This window comes from Indicator indicator, chromosome 29 (genome assembly GCF_027791375.1).
Source record: "Indicator indicator isolate 239-I01 chromosome 29, UM_Iind_1.1, whole genome shotgun sequence".
Classification (NCBI taxonomy): domain Eukaryota; kingdom Metazoa; phylum Chordata; class Aves; order Piciformes; family Indicatoridae; genus Indicator; species Indicator indicator.
Window position 1 is genome coordinate 6,781,341 of NC_072038.1, and position 19,183 is coordinate 6,800,523.

The following is a 19,183-nucleotide window of genomic DNA, read 5'->3' on the forward strand; positions in this document are numbered from 1 at the left end:
AGGCTGCCTGCTCTTGAGTTTTCTTGAACCTCTGTTGCCACCATCAGCACAGTCAGACTACTGGAATGACAGCCGTTGGACCTGATCCAGCACAGCAATTACCAGAACTCAAAGGAACCCTGACTGTCATGGAGGAGTCTGTGGATTGCTACTTAATGCAGAGACTAATAAACCTGTATTAACTGGAGGCAAAATGAAACAGCTTCACCTATCTTCCTGACTACAAACTTCAAATGAGTATGTATGTGGCAATTAAACATTTTTTTTTACATTAACCCAAAGGCTGTAGGAGCCTTTTACACACAGTATGGCCTACATCATGTTAGGCTGAAGCAGGAGACATTCATCAGTCTACTCCAAGTCTCAGCTCCTGCCAAAGCAGCCAGGCATCTTCACACCCTCGAACTGATGTTTTACCAGAAATCATTATTTATTAAGTATTTTAACATTTCATTCCTCAGTCCACAGAGCCCAAGGTTGCCTGCTCCAGTCACAAAGACAGCTCTCCATAAACTTTTTTAATTAAAAAGTACCAGACACGGTTTAGAAACCCCAGAGAAAACTCTTGCAAGAGCTTTGATGTTTCCGCTGCATTCGTCTGAAGGGATCCCTCTATTTAGGAAATGGGTGCCTTAAAAAGCTTCCCCCCCAGTACACATACACTCAAACCCTTTTATACACAACATCCTTTTCATGCCAGCTGCAAGTTGGAAAATGAGGTTTTTGTAGCGTGTTAGTGTTGGAATTTTTTAATAACCTCCCCTCTCTTTTTTCCCCTCCCGACCAATTATCTTGGTAAATAATTAACATTCTGAAGGAGATAAGTAAGCACAGCATCTCGAAGCTCAAAGCCCTTTAGTTCAAAGCCCTGCCCTTTTCTCTTCGTTTCCCTGCTGCCGCCACCGAAACTTCCTTGTCAATCAAGCTCTGGGCACACACATCAAAGCTTCATGTGGGAATGGCCCCAAGGGGTCAGAGAAAATTCATGGCAGGGCCTGCCTGAGGCACAAAGAGAAAAAGAGAGCGAGAAACGCAGACCAAGAGCTAGACAGACACTCTCAACCACACCAATGCAGACAGAATGTGCCCCAATATAAACCTCTCCCCTATTTACTCACAGGTTGACAAATAAGCATAGCTCTAAGTTTCTGGATCCACGTCCACAACCATTTCCCACTGCTGGCAAAACATCAGTCCAAATGTTTCAGTTCAAAATCTTTTAATTGAAAGAAACTTAAAGGCACTAGACAGCGGCTCACAAGTACACAGAACGCAACCTCCTTCCCATGGCTCATTTCCCTGCATCTCTATCCTTTCCTAGGGGTCAGCCAACACAGAGTCCCCTCTTGCCAGATTTACATCCAGTAAGTTCTTTAATTCAAAAGACTATTGGCTCATTCATACAACTCTTTGTCTAGCTTCCTTTGGGATGATACCTGAGAATTCTGCACAATTTCAGCACTTACTAAGGGTTCAGTATGGAAGGCAGTTAAGATACATCTCACTGATCACCCCAGGAATTCTCCAGCCAGTCACTGGCAGGACAGAATGCTGTCTGAGACTTTTTTTTGTAACACTAAAGTATTCAAATCAGCACCAATTTCACACTGAAAGAAAAAAAAAAAAACAGCCAGTGGAATGATCCCACTGGCCAAAGAATGTCTTGGCATGAAGATGAGAAGGCTTTAGTAGCTGCAGTCCAGGAAAACATACAAACCCAAAGCTGGATCCTTTATTCTTCTCTAACACTGTTAAAAATGCAAGGATCAAATACTGGGCAGATCCTTACCTGAAAACTATATTCAAGTCATCTGCTATTTCCTCATTTGCAGTTGTTCTAATATTCATACGTCCATGTCTCTAGAAGAACACCTCTACAGTTCTTAACCCCACTGCATAGGGTTCTTATATGAACATCTGTCAATCAAGACAGATTTAGAAACCATTAAGAGTCCCACTGGGCCTGTCAGATCAACCACCAAAAGAATCACAGGCTGTTTGAAACAAATATTCAAAACACTCTGTTCAGTTTTATGTGAAGAATTACTACAATAGGACTGAGCCAACAGCTAGTTACTGCACTCAAATATCCAGCATTTCTCTTCCTTGCTGCTTTGATTTCCAGCCAAAGACACAATGTAATTCTGACTTGGAAAACAGATGCTATTATCTGGCCAATTATAATGTTCAAATCATGCTGTGCAAGGCATATTTACATGATCAGTTAAGATTATTTTTATTGCAACAGCACCTAGAAATCCAATTGAAAATGGTGTTCTGCTGCACAATTATATATATGTAGTGAGCAGCAACATGCAATAGAAATAAAAATGTAGGGAAGTATGCGGGTTTGGGGTTGGTTTGGGGTTTGGTTTTCTGGAGATGCAAAACTGAGACCTAAAGAGATTAAATAACTTATTCCAGGTCACACAGGCCGACAGCAGCAGAAACAAGAGCTAAGTATGTAAGTCTCCAGAGTCTCATTCGAGCCCTTAATCACAGGACAGCTTTCTTCTGAAGGGATTGAAAGTCACTGATGAGGCAAGAAGTTGAAGAAGCCAATGCCTTGCTTACTGTTCTCCCTTTTAGGGAGTATCATTCCAAACAACCAACTCCTCAGAGTGTTTGAAAAGATGTAAGTAACACAGCTTCATCAATTTGCTCAGTTACAGTTGCAGAGATTTAAAGGAACATTTTCCACTTCTCAAGACCAGCCATCATAAAGGCAGTCTAAAACTATGCAGCTAAGTCACTCCAAGTTTTACTTCAGAGGGGCAGAGTGCAGCTCCTCAGACACCACAGCGGTGAGCGTGGTTGGTGACAGCAGGGCACCCTGGCTGTGGAGTGGCACGCCAGGGCTACTGCGTCTTGCATTCCATGACAAAAATATCTGCACTAGAACAACATTCCCCCAGAATCCAGCTGTGATACACAAGAGAAACATTCCTGCTTTGTTTTACTGCGTCTCTTAACTAACTTGCTCTCAACAGCACAGAATGGATTTTAGGCAGAACTCTCCCCAAATAACATCTCAGTACTTCCTCCTTCAGTAGGTATTCTCCAGACACAGACATGCAAAAAATCCTGGAACCCAGGATTGCAAAATGCATTTATTATTACCACACAGTTATTCTGCTCACTGCCAGAGTGATGCTTTCAGACCAGGCAGAGACTGCTGTCTAAGGGGAACTTGCAGCTGCCAGAATGAGAAGCATTCTTTCCGTTACATGATCTGAAGAGATTAGAGTGCCACAGGTCTGCTGTTGGTTTGATGTTAAAAGATGAATAAGAAAATAAGCACTTCAAAGGAACACGCGCATGGAAGGAGAAACCCAAGCTACCAACATGAAATACTGCACAGTACACACACCCCAAACACATAAACTGGCTCTTGGAAAATTCAACCGGAAAGCCGGTGGATCAAAAGCTTCTCCAGCAAGACTGCAAAGCATCGCTGAAACAGAAATAAACACTACAGCCCTGGTGAAAGGGGCAAACTGACTAAGTGCTTCGTGTTTATAACCTAAGAACAAAGCTGCTCAATGTGGACTGCAACTGCCGAAGGAGATGGATATTCTGCAGCAAATACAGAGGAGGTCTGAACCCGCTAGAGCAGGGGACATTTAAAATTCACAAGGCAAAGATAAGATTTGAAAAGGCTACTTAAGAAGGAATCCATGTAGAAAGAGCATTCACTGAGCCTTTGAGCTGAGATGAAAAAGATCTGGCCTGAGAGAGAGGACATTTCGGGCAGAATTTCCACCCTAAACTCAGTCATACAAGGAAAGCCCTCATCTGGGCTGATGTGCCTTGCTTCACTCAAAGCCAGTCTAAAATGCAAGCATGAACAGCCAGTACGAGACAGCCACTACCAGCACGGTTAACAGACCTCACAGGACAAGCAGGAGGTAAGATTGCTACCAAAATCTAGTCAGGTGACAAAATGCTGAATGGTAAAGGGCTAAGACCATGCAGGAAAACGAATGCCATCCTCTGGGCTGGGTGAATTTCATTACTAATCACCATTTTCTTTGCTAGTGAGTGGAATAACCACAAGGCCTGCCACTGGAAATGCCTCCGACGAGCTGACTCTGATGAAGTAATTTTTTCTGAAGTTGCATTAGACTCTTGCCAAAAGCAAGAGAGGGCTTCACACTGCTCAATTCGTAGCTGGTTCCACTGAATGAGCATGCCAGATGCATTGCCCAAACTGTCACTAACAACCAGGATATGGAAAGAGAACCAAAGGCAAAGAAAGAAACAAACAGCTCCCCCGAATTTCTGCCCCTCGGTACACACCAGAGGAAACACTCCATGCACTCTAAGATCTGATTAGAAGATCTAAATATTTATATGGAAGCCTGTGGATTTCTTTAGCTCCTCTGAAGACAGATGACGGGCTCCTGCCCTCTTTGCTGCCTTGAGTTTTCCAGTGGGTGGTATTCTCTTACCTTCTGCTCTTTCCTTAGTATTATAGCTCAGCAATCAATGATTTTTTTCCACTATGCACCCCAGATATGTACTACATAAGTGCCTGTTTCTGGGAGGAGAAAGAAGCTAAGGAACAACTCTGGAAAGCTCAGCTAGCCTAGAAAAATACAAACAAGCAACAAGAGCTACAAGAAAGCCAAAGCCAAGTGCTACAACAGGGAAGCCTGCAGTTGATCAGTTCTGGAGAGCTGAACATTATAAAACACTTCAAGAGACATGAGGAGAAGGCAGCCAAGCAAAACCAGCAATAACAAAAAAAAAAAAAAATCAAAGCAATGCCTTGAAGTCTTTATGGGTTCCAAAAACCTCACATTGCTGCCAATCTGTGTGCTCACTATACTGTAAATACACACACATTTTGGGAGAATTCACTTCAGACAGTTCTTTCAGCCCAAGTATCTTGGCAAAAAGTTGACAATATTTGTCTTTTTCCCCAATTTTTCTTGCAGTGTAAAGGTTCTCCCTTCATTGTAAGCCATGAGATTTAATGAATGTGGTTCCAATCTTATCAGCTTGAATGGAGTGAGAGGGTGGAGAGAGAGTAGAAGTGTTGATAATACCTTACTCCACCATCTGCACTGACTCCTGTTATTGGCTTCAACACAAATTTCAGTCACTTATAAATACTAGAATGTGCTCACATTACTGCCTCAGACAGCAAGGAAGTCTACAGAGTGGACGATAAATGCTAACTGAAGACCTGGGAAAGCTAGATGCAGCTCCATGATTCATGTCTGACATTGGACAAGCAATCTCAAACAACTCCCAGGCTTACACAGAAGAAGCAACTCTACCCTCTACCCTAGCAGAGGGTGGGGATGTGACACCATCAGAAATCACACAGTCTCCAGGACAATGAGTTCTGAAAACACCTAAGATGGTAGTGGTCAATGTTCAGGACGCTGTGTTTGGGCTCAAGCAGGCTCTGCCTCTGACACTCTCAACAAAGACTGCTAAGTTTCTAGAAAATCCTAGAGGATTCCCATATTCTTGGAGGATGCTGCTAGAATTCCCTCTGTAGCAAGACATTTCTCAAAGAAAAGGAGAATGCAGAAGGCAATTAAGTAGCCTGGGACTAAACTGAGGGGAATAAGTAACTGGATGCTTCTTTGCCACAGTCCTACTTAAAAATAACAGGTCATTTGTGTTTAGTCATGACAGTGCCATGTATTTTGAGAAGACATAAGCCAACCTAGAAAACCAAGAATGGACTTTGCAGAAGCAATAAGCCAACCTCTATTCCTTTACTCTTTGGGGGGTTTTAACCATTTGTCATTTTCTGTTTCTCAAGTGTTTAAGCACTGTATTTGTGAAAAAGAATCTCAGGAGACCCTGAGAGCAAAGGAAGAATAAACCACGTTAAAAAAAAAAAAAAGAAATAGGGTAATTAGACACAATCTCATTTATGAAAGTTAGGAATTCCAAGGCTCATACAATCTCAGTCATAGCTCACAGACATCACTGAAACAATTAGATTTCAGTGCAATATTCCTTATGATTGCATTTGATTCCCCTGAAAGTCACTTTATTCCTGAACAATGAATATACACTCCAGAGGTGTTCTATGAAGCACCTAAGAACTAGTTCTACTTTAGTATGTTATCTTCTGCTCAGGTAAGACATCTATGAAAGAGTGAACAGCCTGATAATATGAAAGTTAAATATTGAAAAAAATGCAAATGGACTGATAGAACATGGTAGATATCCCATTAAAATCACGTGTCAGATTCTCTGCAGGCAAGAGAATCTGAACATCACCTTTGCAAGAGAACCAGATGAGGTGCAAAGCATTCTAGGTGTTTATTGCTAACACTTCTGACACAATGTACCTGTAGCAAAAGCTGTGCATTTTGGCACTTGGGTGATACAACTGGACAAGCCTAAAGAGCTGACAATCTCCCTCCTCAACCTTTCACACATTCTCAAAAAAAAACCCCAGCTCTCAAAAAGGCTTGAAAAATCAGCTGTTCTGTTGTTTTACCCATGCCCCCTTTTCCCCACAACATCCAGAAGAGCTGCACACTCCACAGCACTTCCTCCACCTTCACATCCTAGGTACCAAAACTTAGCATTATTTCAGAACAAGCTTTCATTCAATGGAGATGTTGAGCACTACAGCTCATAGCATAAAAGCTCTGCTTCCCCCAGCCCAAAAGCCACACATTTTACAGAATACCTTAACCATGTGCCTTCTATCTCTACAGAACTGCTGCGTCTTTTCATCTCTTTTCTTCCAGATAATGGGAACAGAAAGGAATCTCTGACTAAAGTAGAAAAAGTTTCCCTTCTACAGACCACACAATGCCTGAAAGGGGCAAAATCTTCACGTAACCTACCCACAGAGAGCCTAACCCCACCCAGTGCAGGACCAGGCACCACTGTGTAGCCCCCAGCCCTGCAGTGAATGAAGGGCTGCACTTCCCAGACCGAAGATTTCATAGTTTGGAAAGCGACAACAGAGAGCAAGTGAGAAGTGGTGAGCAAGACCTGTCCCCAGCCCCACCTGGCTCACAACCAGAAACATCACCACTCTTGCTCCTGGTCTGGGCCAGTGTCATTTTTACTGAGAGCAGTGTGGCTCTGGCAAAGCAGCCAGATTAGTAACAGCTGCCCATAAAAAGGGCATCCAACAATAACAGTTGCCAGGGACACCAAAGCAGAGCAACTTCCGTGCCCGTTTCTTCCCCGAGAAGAAAGCCCCCTTCAGCCCCTGCCAAGCACATGGATCTGCAGCAAAAGAAGGGGAAGCCTAGCCAAGCAGAAGACATTAGAGCACAGGGTCTTCAGTGACTCCAGGAGAAAGTTAAAGATGAAAAGGATTGACACTGGTAAGGGGGAGCAAAGCTTCACCCAGAATCAGCTGACCTAAACTGGGCTAAGGCACCATCCTGGTGGGTTAGAGCACTGCGGTCTCTGACAAGCAGTATGGGTAAGCAGAATGGTATGACAAGTTCTCTGCAGGAATTGTTTTTTCCTGTTTGATGCTTCATCCAAATAAAATGTTTATAAACACAGAGAATCATTCCTGCCATAACAAACCATGACCTGAAAGGGCTGAAGGGCCCCAGGCAAGGGACACCAATGGCCATTGGCATTACAACACAGCTCTTCCAGTCTGTAAGCCCATTTTACATAATGGCCACTTTACATGCACCTGAAGGCTGCAGTGCACATGTGCACTTCCCCCAGCACACATTCCTGGCAGCTCAGAAGCCGTTGCCTCAAGATCTAAAACTCTACACCATGGAACCCAGCCCTGTCCAGGCACCAATTTCTGCTCCCTCTCTTCATCCTGTTTTATCCTTCCAAGTCACCTCAGCCCCTGCAGCCTTCTTCCTTCTCACATCTCACCCTGAATATACATTAAATTTCTTTGCTGCTCACACAAATCAATTCCCCTGCTGCTCCTTGCCAATCCAGTGACACGTGTCTTCCCTTATTGCTAAACTTCTACCCTGCCCACCTCATCAGAGCAGTGGTGCTAGCCTCAAGCATTTGGATCACATCACACACTCATTGCCATGCCCCTGGGCCCTGCAGGCAAGGCTAAAGCCTCCCTGAATATAATTTAATTTTTAAAAATCATTCTTTTTTTTTTTTTTTTTTAAAGAAAATATTTCTGTTGCATGAACAACTACCTTCTTCCTTCTATTCTAGCTTCTGCCACTTACTCTTGTGCTGGAGAGAGTAAGAAATCAACCCCTTCCAGCTTCTCCGTGGTATGTTATTTCTTTTCCAGTTGTGTCTTTTGCAGGCTGACAAGTCCTAGCCTACTTAGTCCTACTTATGCAAGAGCCATTCCAAACCTCTGATGATCTTCACCTCCCCTTGTCTGCACTTTTACCAGTTCCTTTTTAATACAAGAGGCCAGATCTGCACAGATTGTTCAACGTGGAAGCGACCCTGGTTTGATGCAGTGACATGGTAATGTTCTTCATTTTGTTATCCATTTCATTCAGAACATTTGGGTTTGGGGAAGGAGGTCCTTTTAGGTTTGACTACTATTCAGTAATGAGCTAATGAATTTTATCACTGTAAGGCTTTGCTCTAGAGCTAACAACCATTCCAAGAGCTCACCAAGATGCAGATGAAGTTCAAATGATTTTCTTCCACACATGCATCATCACATTTACCTACCTAGAGCCAGCTGATTGAGAGCAAAATGCCAAGCCATGGAACTGCTAAGTAACGCAATAACAAGCTCTTTGTAATATTACAATCCCTAAAAATATTTTAAGCATGAGATTTTACTTGCTTTCCACATTTTTAAAATAACTGTCATGATTTTGTTTGCTCCAATTATGCCCAAAATTCTCAACACAACTGCTTTCTAATCACAATTAGATTACACTACTACATGAAAAAAAAAATTCTTGAATCAACTTTGGATTTCCCACCCTTCATCTTAGTTGGATGTTATTCTTCTTTTGTGTTGACACAGAGGAAGTGAGAAAAGAGAAAAATCATCTGTCAAAACAGTCAATTTGCAGAATACTCAGCTCCTGAGCACCACATTTTGAACCTCCTCCTATAAAGCCAGGCTGAGAGAGTTGGAGTTGTTCAGCCTGGAGAAGAGAAGGCTCCAGGGAGACTTTCTGGTGGCCTTTCAGTACTTAAAGAGGACTTACAGGAAAGATGGGAACAGACATTTTAGCAGGGCCTGTTGCAAACATTGCCTCTTGGTAATGTTTTTAAACTACAAGAGGATAGATTTAAATTAGTTATAAGAAAGAAAGAATTGTGAGGCACTGGTAAGGCAGTGGAACAGGCTGCCTGGAGAGGTTATGGATGCCCCATTCCTGGAAGTGTTCAAGGCCAGGTTGGACAGGGCTCTAAGCAAACAGGTGTAGTGGAAGCTGTCCCTTCCCTTGGTGAAGGGGTGGAATTAGGTGATTCCATGATATGATTCTATGAACAATCCCAGCTCCGTACTGAAGTTCTTCACCAAGTTCTGATTTCTGAAGGATTCTAGAAGACTGGGCTGTAAGGCACCTCAAAGTCTTTACAGAGCACTAATTTAACACTATTTTTTACGTTTCAGAGAGCTGCTGTGAGGAATGAATTCCACAGTAAATGTCACAAATAGGAAACTGGGAAATTGCCACACATGTAACAAGCACAAGCGACGGTGCCAGGTATAGAACAAAGGCTTTAACACAGCAAATTAAACAAAATTCCTCCCATATAGTTTCTGATTCAAGACAAGGAAAAACAATTATTTCTGTGGTGTTTCATTGAACAAGTTATGTTTCAAAAGACATCCAGAGAAACATTAGATGTATGAAGAAAATGAGAAAATAAAAAGAGCAGGGGAAAGAGGGGGAGGCAAAGGGCAAACAAGGGCAAGCAGAGGATTTTGAACTTTATTTAGAAGATAGACCAAAGCTAACAAGAGACTGAAGACAGAATCAGAGTTGGCTGAATAAGAGGCAGATACAGGTCAGGAAAGAGGGTGCTGCATTCAAGTATACTGAGAAGTCAAAGAAACCTCCTTTTCTTTGTGGAATGAGTATAGTAAGCAAAGGATTTAGAAGCTAACTGAGAAAGAGGAAGAAAATTGGTCACAGGAGATTTCAAGGTGGTAAGGACAGGCACATAAGCAGAGTGTAATTTCCAACACTGACAGAAGACCATGGAAGAAGGCAGTGTCAGAAAGGAAAGTACCTTGAATCTGAAGGAGCAACAAAACATCCAATAAAAAAAAAAGAAAAAAACCTGAGAATAGGACAAAGGTCTATTACAGAAGCAAATTTTGAGTCTTCAGCATCTAGGATGTACTTAATAAAACAAACAAACAAGAGCCTATCCTAAAGAAAAAATAAATAGTCCCAAAGTTTGATATCCATGAGACTCTAGAGGAAAACATAGCCTATGGGGTGTGGGAGAATTTCACTTCCAACAGAGAAACTAAAAAGAAAGCAATCTATTTTCTAGGGACACAAGTCTGAAGGCTGAGACAGGAAATCTGGGAACACATCCCAGCCAAATCTTAGAAAAAGTCAGAAAAACACCCATTTTATACAAGAAACCTGCTGGTGAGGGCTGCAGAGAGACCATGCTTTGGGATGATGAAAAAAAGCTTTCCAAAAACCACATTAGGATATGTGTAAAGGAATTCTAGGTGAGGGATGTGCTCAGACATGACAGCATAGAACAGAAAGGAAAGAAGAGAAAGAAAAAGGAGAGCAGAAAAGGCCTGAGAAGCATGAATGTGCCATGTCTGACCAGTCTGTACTCATCACAGCTCCACACCTACTTCCCCTGCCTCAGAACTGCCAACAAGTGCAGAGCATTTTTTATTTGCTCTTCCTTTGAATGTGTGCCTGGAGACAGTGTTTTGGGTGGCAGATGTGGGTGAAATGGCCCAAGACAGAGGAAGTTGGAAGAACTTCCTTCATACCCAAATGGCAAAATCTCCTGGCTCAAACACACAAAGCACTTTCCACTGGTATTTTCATTATGAATTAAAATATCCAAAATGACTCTAAAAAGAAAAATGGTTGTTCTCCCCACCCACAATGACATTATGTCTTACCAACACACACACTGTCCCATTCCTGTCAGTGGGATAAGCACAGCCATGCCCATGCACACTGACATGACCAGAGGCCATGGTCAAGTAGAGAGCAGGAAGGCTGATAGAAGCAGCAGTCCTCATGCTGTGAATCTGGATGGAGGTCAAGAGCTACTGCACTGCAATTGCTGAACCACAGAATCAAACAGGGCTGTGACCCCCGAGAGACTCAGGACTCCCTAGAAAGCTAAACCTGTCACAGGCATGATGACAATACGAGGAACCCCAACATCCAAAACACACTTCCAAAACTTTGAATTTCGGCAAAGAATTCTTAACAGGGTATTAGGAAGGGGAGAGACTTCCCACAGTGAACACAGATTCACACTTTGCTTCCCTGAACATTCAACAGTCTAAAACCAGCTGCACGTGTATCTCTTCCACATGGCCTGGTCAGGAAGTTGTGGAATTTGGAAAGATCTATTACAAACAACTTCAGAGGTATGCTAATCCTTACCTAATTCACCATGCTGCCTGCAAAGTTCCTTTCTCTATCCCTCTCCCCACCCGACTCCTCCTGCTCCCTTGGGGGCATCATGCAAAAACTCTCACTGCAGTTTGCTTGACCCTTTACATTGCAAGTGATCTTCAGTGCACAGCTTTACAAACATCCATGAGGTTCTGAAGGACAGCACATTCTAAACAGCCTGAACTGGGGCAAAGTCACTGGCAAAATCTCTCAGTCAGTCTCCCAAGGCGTTGTGATTTACAGTCAAGAGTCCCTGGTCAGAGAGTTTGAGAACAGTTTATTTGACATTTGCAAAAGTACTTTGAGGAATCTGGATTTGAAAAACTATTTCAGCCTTTGAGTGAAGTTACACACGGAGAGTACAGATTCCTCAATGTACAAGATGGCTTAAAATAAATTCTCACATAGCGACTATCAAAAAGGTCAAATTTCTGTCAAATACAGCCTCTAGCTTCTGCAGGAGAAATTGGAAACAGTAACCTATGCAAATCCAGTCTCACATCCACTATACCAGTCCAACTACAGATATATCAAACTCCCACTAGCTCAGCTCTTGTAACAACATTTCAAGGTTAAGTACAGTTCAGACTGTAAGGCTCCAAGTGTATGAAACAATGTGAACCCCCCTTCCACCCTGCACACTACGCCAGTGCATATTGTTGCACAAGGTGGACCTCTTCTGGTGAAGAGCTTGTGCTCCAAAACACCTGGGTCCATTAGTCTTGGCTAAGCAGAAGCCTACAGGGCTCACACCACTACACAGCTTCTTTTAAAAGTAACAAAAGCATACGGCAGGGTGAAGGGAAGCAGCAAGTCAGAGAGAATGGCAGAGCACACGTGTGAGTCCTTACCTCAAAGAGCGTCAAACTTTCGTCGTTCAAGATGATTCTGGGAGGTGCAATAACTGAAGTTAAAAAACAAGTTACAAAACAGGACCACCCAGCAACCAAAACAATAAATACAGCAGGTATGGGAGGAAGCACTGCTCTTTAAAGGAGTGACACATTCTCTGCCCACATTGGCTTCTTATCAGGCAGAAGCATGATGTGCTCATGAGCAGGTTACACCTTCTTTGTACTCTGAGGCTGTATTTAGGGAAGGAATTCCTCCCCAGGCCGTATCTCATGGCAGCACAAGGTCTCATACACATCACAGCCAGGAACAGGCTTTGTAAAGTAAGGCTAAACATTACCAACAGCACACTCACACAAGTAAAATGGCAAGTCTGCATCTGCAAGGTGACTTCTCACAAAGTCTCTCAAAATGCCAACTGTGAAGAAAGGAGAGAAAGGTTTGCTGAATTACATTTGTTTCTTCAGATGCTGGGCTAACCTGTAACAGCAGAACTGCACTCTACAATGTCTGCAGATTACCTTTTCCTCCAAAGAACACTGTTATCATTATAAATGTCTTGGAGAAAAAAAAAAATCCCATTTAGACATGCTGGTCTGTCAGGAAAATCTAAGGATGCCAGTGAAGTTCTTCCTAGGAAACCCAAAAGCAGCTGCAAGATTTGCAGAGACCAGCCAAGTGAGACTCTGGTAACTAATTAATAGTTCTTGGTCCATATAGAAGCATCAATAATTATGTGGGTAACCATCATTGCCAGCTGAGAATAAGAGGAGCTCCAGTAACAAGAGCAAGTGCTACCTGGTGTATGGTCTGAGTGACTTTCGTGAACTGAGGGAGACAAAAAGGCTTGTCCTCTGTTATTCTTACTGCAGCAAGTGAAGCCACTTCTTTCCCTTCTTCCCAATTTTTTGGGTTTGTTTTGGATTGGAGGAAGGTGTGTTGGTTTTTGCCCCAAACTTTTTAAGCATTAACATAGAGAAGTGCCCAAACTCATCTCAGGAAGACACCATTTGGACACAAACAATGAAATATCAAGCAGGACAGTTTCCCGAGCACAAGTATTTTGCCATTCAGTAGCCTGACAGTCTCTAAGTAGTCCTGGAAATAAATTCCTTTTAAGTTAGTTAATTTCCCAGACTCTTCTCTCATCCCATTCAGGAGCTCAGTAAGGAGTGTTAACTAGTGACTGCTGCTTTTTCAGAGCAGTATAATTTCCCTGGACAGAACCACTCTCTTTTGTCATGTAACTGATCCATGATGAGAGAGGATAGCTGCAGGTACCCAGACTGAAGTGGGGGTTGCTCTTACCAGTTTCATTAGGACAGAAGAACCCCTGCAGAACATGACGGTCTGGAAAATGGACTCTCAACACCACCTAAGTCAGAGGCAAAGCACATTAGGTCAGCTGTTTATGGCTGTTCAGTAACACCCAAGCTTGGCTTAGAATCTGCAAGCAAGTTTGGTTTTAAATGGGGAGATCCGAGCTGCAATCAGTGTGCAGCTCCTCAGAGGACATGGGCTGTTGGGCTTTCAAAGGCTGTAAGAGAGTTATCTACAGAAACAGCATGATGTATGATGCTGCAGCACACACTCAGACAGTAGGAGCTCCCTGTGCTAAGTGATGCACAAACAAAAGTAGAAAGTCACCTGTAGAAAGGTAGAGATGGAGTATCAGCATCCTGAGGTGCCCACAGCAGTAGGGATCCTCCTGCCATACATCTGAACTAACTCCTATAATTCTATTTCCAGCATTGGTCAAAAGCCACTTAATTTGTGAACTTAATCTCCTGGTCTTTTTGCAATAGATTACCAAAGACAAAAACTGCATAGGATCTTATTTACAGGGTAAGAGATGTCCAATTTGTAACATTTTCTCATTTAATCTGTAGTAAGATACTACCAAAATGCTAAAGCCTACAGAGAAGAGCCAGTCAGGAAAGTTCAGTCACACAGACTGATATGTGCACATAGGGGGTTTAAAACATCTGGACCGAAATAAAAGGAGCTACACTGCCTGCCACTCACCAGATCATTAGGAGACACCTGGTTTTACATGCTACAACTGTTATACAAGTCCACACAAACAATTAACAGGGGCAGAAAATTGAAAAATCTCCCTCAAGATCCTGTTGATCACAACTGATTCCCAAAGTTACTCAACTGCCAAGTCTGGTCTAGCCAGAAGGACTGGAAAAAGAACAAAGCCTACCTTTGGGTAGCGCTCTAACTTTTCCTTCAGCTGAGCCTCCCTCAAAGATTTTGTCATCAGTGGAGCTTCTTCCAGACGTTTCCTAGATACATGGGAAGAAGACAAGCTGTCACTTCTGTAATTTTAAGATGTGTTTTTATGAAGAAAGTGAAAGGCCCAAGCAGGGCTGATGAGAACTGCTCAACTCTTCCATGTATCCCTCACAGCATTTTCCCCACCTCCTGTGGTTTCTACACAAAAATCTCATACATGGAACTACTGAGCAGCAGCACTGCAGAAACTTGTTTGTCTTGTACAGCTTTTAAAATAAGTTCACTATGCCAGATGCCAGAAAAGATACTAACAAGAATGGGAGAATGTTTGCTTAGACTGCCTAAGAAGAGATGGACTTAGTAATCTGAAAAAAAAACAGAGACAGAAATGGGACATGACTACTCCAGGGAGGGAGAAGAGCTACTGAAGCTGAAAATCAGTGCTGGCACAGGAAATTAATGGGTATTAATTAGCAACAGGGAAACAAAGTGAAAATGAGAAGTTTCAGATCATTCAAGAACTGTAGACTGTGCTTTAAAAGTAGTGGGTGAAAAAAATCCACCTGTATTCAAAATCAAACAGTAACTTCAAGAAAATAACTATGTATTTTCCTGTAAGTAAAGAATTACACTTAGATCCAACAGATCCCATCTTCAGCTTTAGTCCCTTTTCCCTGTTTACACTTAGTTCTGAAGAAACAATTTACTAGGCTAGATCTTGGTGAAACATTTGATCATGCCATTCTGCACAACTATTTACCAGTTAATCTCTTACACCTATACAGTTTGAAGGGCTTCTTTTTATTTTTAAGAAGCATCCCAGTATCTCAGGAACAGCTGTTGAACAAAACAACTACAGGCTTAACTTCACCAACTGTCCCTGGTACACCACACTCCAAGATGCTCTGAAAATGTCAACTTCACAACCTGAAAACATGAAACTAACCCTCTCCATTCCTTCTTTCCTCAACTGCCGATTCACACCAATTCTCAGCTCTTCATGAAGTCAGAATTAAATTCTAATTGCATTTGCATTTAAATTATTGCATTATATGCAGATAGCTTTTGTTAAGATTCAGCAGCTGAGATCAGAAGCCAACTGGTATCAGTTTCATGTGCAACTTGCCTTTATTTTTATCCCTGGTTGTAAGGGGAACAGGGATTACAAGCATCAGCAAGTTTGGAAATTAGGTCTTTTTTTGAGGGGCCTGTATTCCAGTAACCCCCAACCAAATGATCCTACATTTGTACCACTAAATACTCCAGACCCACAAGCAGAAGAGCAATTTTCAGGCCAAGCAGAAGAGTAATTTTCAGGCCAATCTGTGTACTCATGTGGATTTCAGTGGCCTGTGGGGAAAAAAAATCAGCTCTAAGTAAAAATTTCAACTCAGACTTGGTTAGAGTGCAAAGTAAGCTGTCCCACAGTCTCAGAGAATGCTTGCAATTTTAAAGGAATATTTTGATCCACTTGAAACTATGTACATTCATGAAATTACTTTCTTTAAGGGACATATAGACAGCAAAACGTGGTTGTGATAGGGAAGCTAGTTTCTCTTGATTTTTTTAGCTCAGAACTGGAAGAGTAAAACAGTAAAATCATGAATATTTGACAGTAAGCTACTTGAACAGTGAGAGACTCAGTTAATCCAGCTGCCTATACTTCTTCTCCCTCTATGTGTGTGTTCCAAACATTTTCACATCTTGATTTGTGGCTAAGTTTGATTTTGCCTTATTCCCATTTGGGTAAATGTCTCAATTTTGGTCTTTTCTGATGAGGTCTAATAAAAGGTTAATTCTGTTACTCAAAATACAAGGTGTTTCTTAGCGGCTGAAAACTCCACTAGCTACTATTGAAGGCAGTGGGATTTCTTCTTGGGAAGCTTAGATCGTTGTGTTCATACATCTGTCTATCACAAGTCACAGATTCCTAGTAGCTAACATGAAGTCAGATCCAAACAGGCAGTAGAAGCTGACCACTGTTTTGGGCCTCTAGCAGAAACAAGCACATCACAATCCAAAGGCAGCAGCTTCTATTTCAGAAGTAGTAAGAAGGAAAGAAAGAAAGGTGAGGTGAGATTTTTCAGCATTCAGGCACATGAGATAAAGGTTTCACAAGTGCTTCACTGATTCACACAAAAATGCGGGTTCTGCCACAGCAACAGGACATAACCCTTGAAGTCAGATGGCATAAAGGATAGAGATTTCCAGTGCTGATCACTAATGCCACACCCAGTAATTTAGCTATGAGCCTTTACCCAGAGATCACAGCCAGCTATAGGTGCATAGTGTCACTCTGCTCAGCAAAAGGATATGGAGCAATCTCAGGAGCCAGCAGAAAGGGAACTTGCCTCTCACTCCGCAGCTGTGCCAAACGTTTCCGTACATCATCCACTGTGACTTCAAAAAACTCATCAGGAAGCTCTTCTGGGGCAGCAGGTAGTGGTTCTAATAGGTCCAGGTGACACACAATTGGCTCTCTTTCTACAAGCTACAGAATAAAAATAAGCTTTGATCAGTCTTAAATGCATTGCTCTGCTTATGCCATGAAGTTCCTGGAAAAAAAAAAAAAAACACCATAAAAAACAAAACACAAGAGAACAGCATTGGGAAATTGAAATACAATCACTAGTGTGGAATTCATGTCACTAAGATCAGACCAGTAAGACAGAGGCTGCCAGTGCTGTCACTCTTTATAATTGATAGAGCATGGGGCATAATTCCTCCCAACAAGCAATCTATAGACAAATGAGTCACACGAGGAGTTAGCTGCTCTCCACCATCAGTATAGAAAGCCCAGGGTAACAACCTCAGCACTCACTTAATATAAGAGGAGGGGACTCCTTTCCAGGGAGTGCCTGTGGAATCTCTTCACTTACAATACAATGGTATTTTGCAGCTGAACCATATTTCTACCTGGTTAGTAGCTTGTAACAAGTACTCAGAGGTTACTCCTGTCCCAAAACCATAAGGTACCCCTCTCTGCTCTATTCTAAACCTTCTTTCTTAGTGTCCATTCTACAGCAGCACACGACTTACACAGGTGCTATTCTTTGTCCTACAATCTGCCCTTCTGAGTTTTCCATCTGCCATGCACTCCTGGGTCACGTTGTATCTTCTGTTCACATTCAAAAGTCTTTCCAAAGAGCCAACAGTATCAAGTTCCCAACTTGGGCTCACACCCTTTCATCTTACTCTAGAGAGCAATACTTTGCTTTGGAAAGGTAGTTCTTGACCTGTTGAGCTCCCTGAACTCAGAAGGAGTTTCTCTGCCACTGCAGAGTTTCATTGTCCACGTTTCAAAATTTTAACCTGGTTTCTGATATGCAGAAAACTCCCTTGAATAGTAAAAACCCTTTAGTTTTGCACTTACAAAGTAGTTAGCACTGAAACCTGCCTTTGTTGCAAGCAAAGGAGACAGATGTGAGCAGAGCAGTTCCTTAGATGCATTCACTGTTGCAATAAAGGCATTTAATGCATTCACTGGTTGCTCTCCCTGCTCCAGGTGCTGAGGGCAGGCCCTTCAGGCAGCACACAGCTCAAACAGACAAGGTTCCTATCACCAGCACAGCAGCTCACAGGCAGCTTGGCCACTCTGCTCCTCCTGCCTCCAGAGCAGGAGCTGGGTATCAGCACAGCAAACCTTTCAGCACAGTTGTGCCCAGGCCCATAACTGTGGTTGCAGTTACTAAAAAACAAAAACAAAACACACCAAACCCCACAACCCCCAAGAAACCCAAACCACACCAAACCCCCAGCACCCTCCCCCCAGCTTAGTAGACAAACATCACTGGCTGTCCCTGAAGGCAGAGTGACATTATGGATCCCTCCCAGTTTAGGAAAGGTTAGATACTGGCTGCTTTCCCTGACGTCAGAAGCAGCAGCTGTGTCAGTATGCGAACACAAACCACTGCCGGTGTCAAACACACCAGAGGCAGCTACACCTATTGGCTCCTGAACAATTCAACCTTTTTAAATCACAGAAACGTTTGAACACATAGAATCTGAAAACAAACAGTGTGCTGCAAGCGACAGGGGATGCAGGGGGGAAGCAGTCCATGACTGAAGAGCTCCCTGAGAACAAAACCTTTGATAATACAGCATTTCTGTACCATCAGCTGCCAGCCTAACACAGCTCTAGGTTCTATGAACAAACCCAAGGTCAATTATTCTCCCCTTATCCCCTCACATACTTTTTCCAATCCTCTGTAATGCCTGAATGTCCTCCTTCCATCTGTTCCATCCACTTTCCCTTCCCCCAGGCACAGGCCCCTTGGGAGCAAGGAGTCTCCCTCAATTGTCAAAGACAACACAAATTACAAGGCAATGTTCACTCTGCTTGTGGGCACTAAAGGGTAATTTGAGAAATTAGAAGAGTGAGGTTGTGTGGGTGGGACCCTTGGCTACTTTTAGAAAGTTGAGCAGGGTCAGCTCTAACTAGTGGGTGAAGGAGCCTGATTGCAGCTTTCCCGGGGCTCAGGGGGATGAATGTCCAGTGCTACAGGAGTGATCCTGAGCGTGCAGAGCCACCCTCTGGGAAAGGGCCTGTTGCACAG

The 19,183-nt window shown here is 42.8% G+C and overlaps 1 protein-coding gene across 1 annotated transcript in view; it reads right to left on the reverse strand.

The window, feature by feature from the left end:
- ASPSCR1 (ASPSCR1 tether for SLC2A4, UBX domain containing) overlaps positions 1 to 19,183 on the reverse strand; it is a 41,001-nt gene that overhangs the window by 4,262 nt on the left and 17,556 nt on the right. Inside the window, exons 8-12 of the mRNA XM_054393825.1 lie at positions 16,979 to 17,118; positions 14,596 to 14,677; positions 13,695 to 13,761; positions 12,742 to 12,804; positions 12,386 to 12,438 (exon numbers count right to left, since the gene is read on the reverse strand). Of these exons, the coding sequence (XP_054249800.1) occupies positions 12,386 to 12,438; positions 12,742 to 12,804; positions 13,695 to 13,761; positions 14,596 to 14,677; positions 16,979 to 17,118 (405 nt within the window). The remainder of the gene's footprint in view (positions 1 to 12,385; positions 12,439 to 12,741; positions 12,805 to 13,694; positions 13,762 to 14,595; positions 14,678 to 16,978; positions 17,119 to 19,183) is intronic.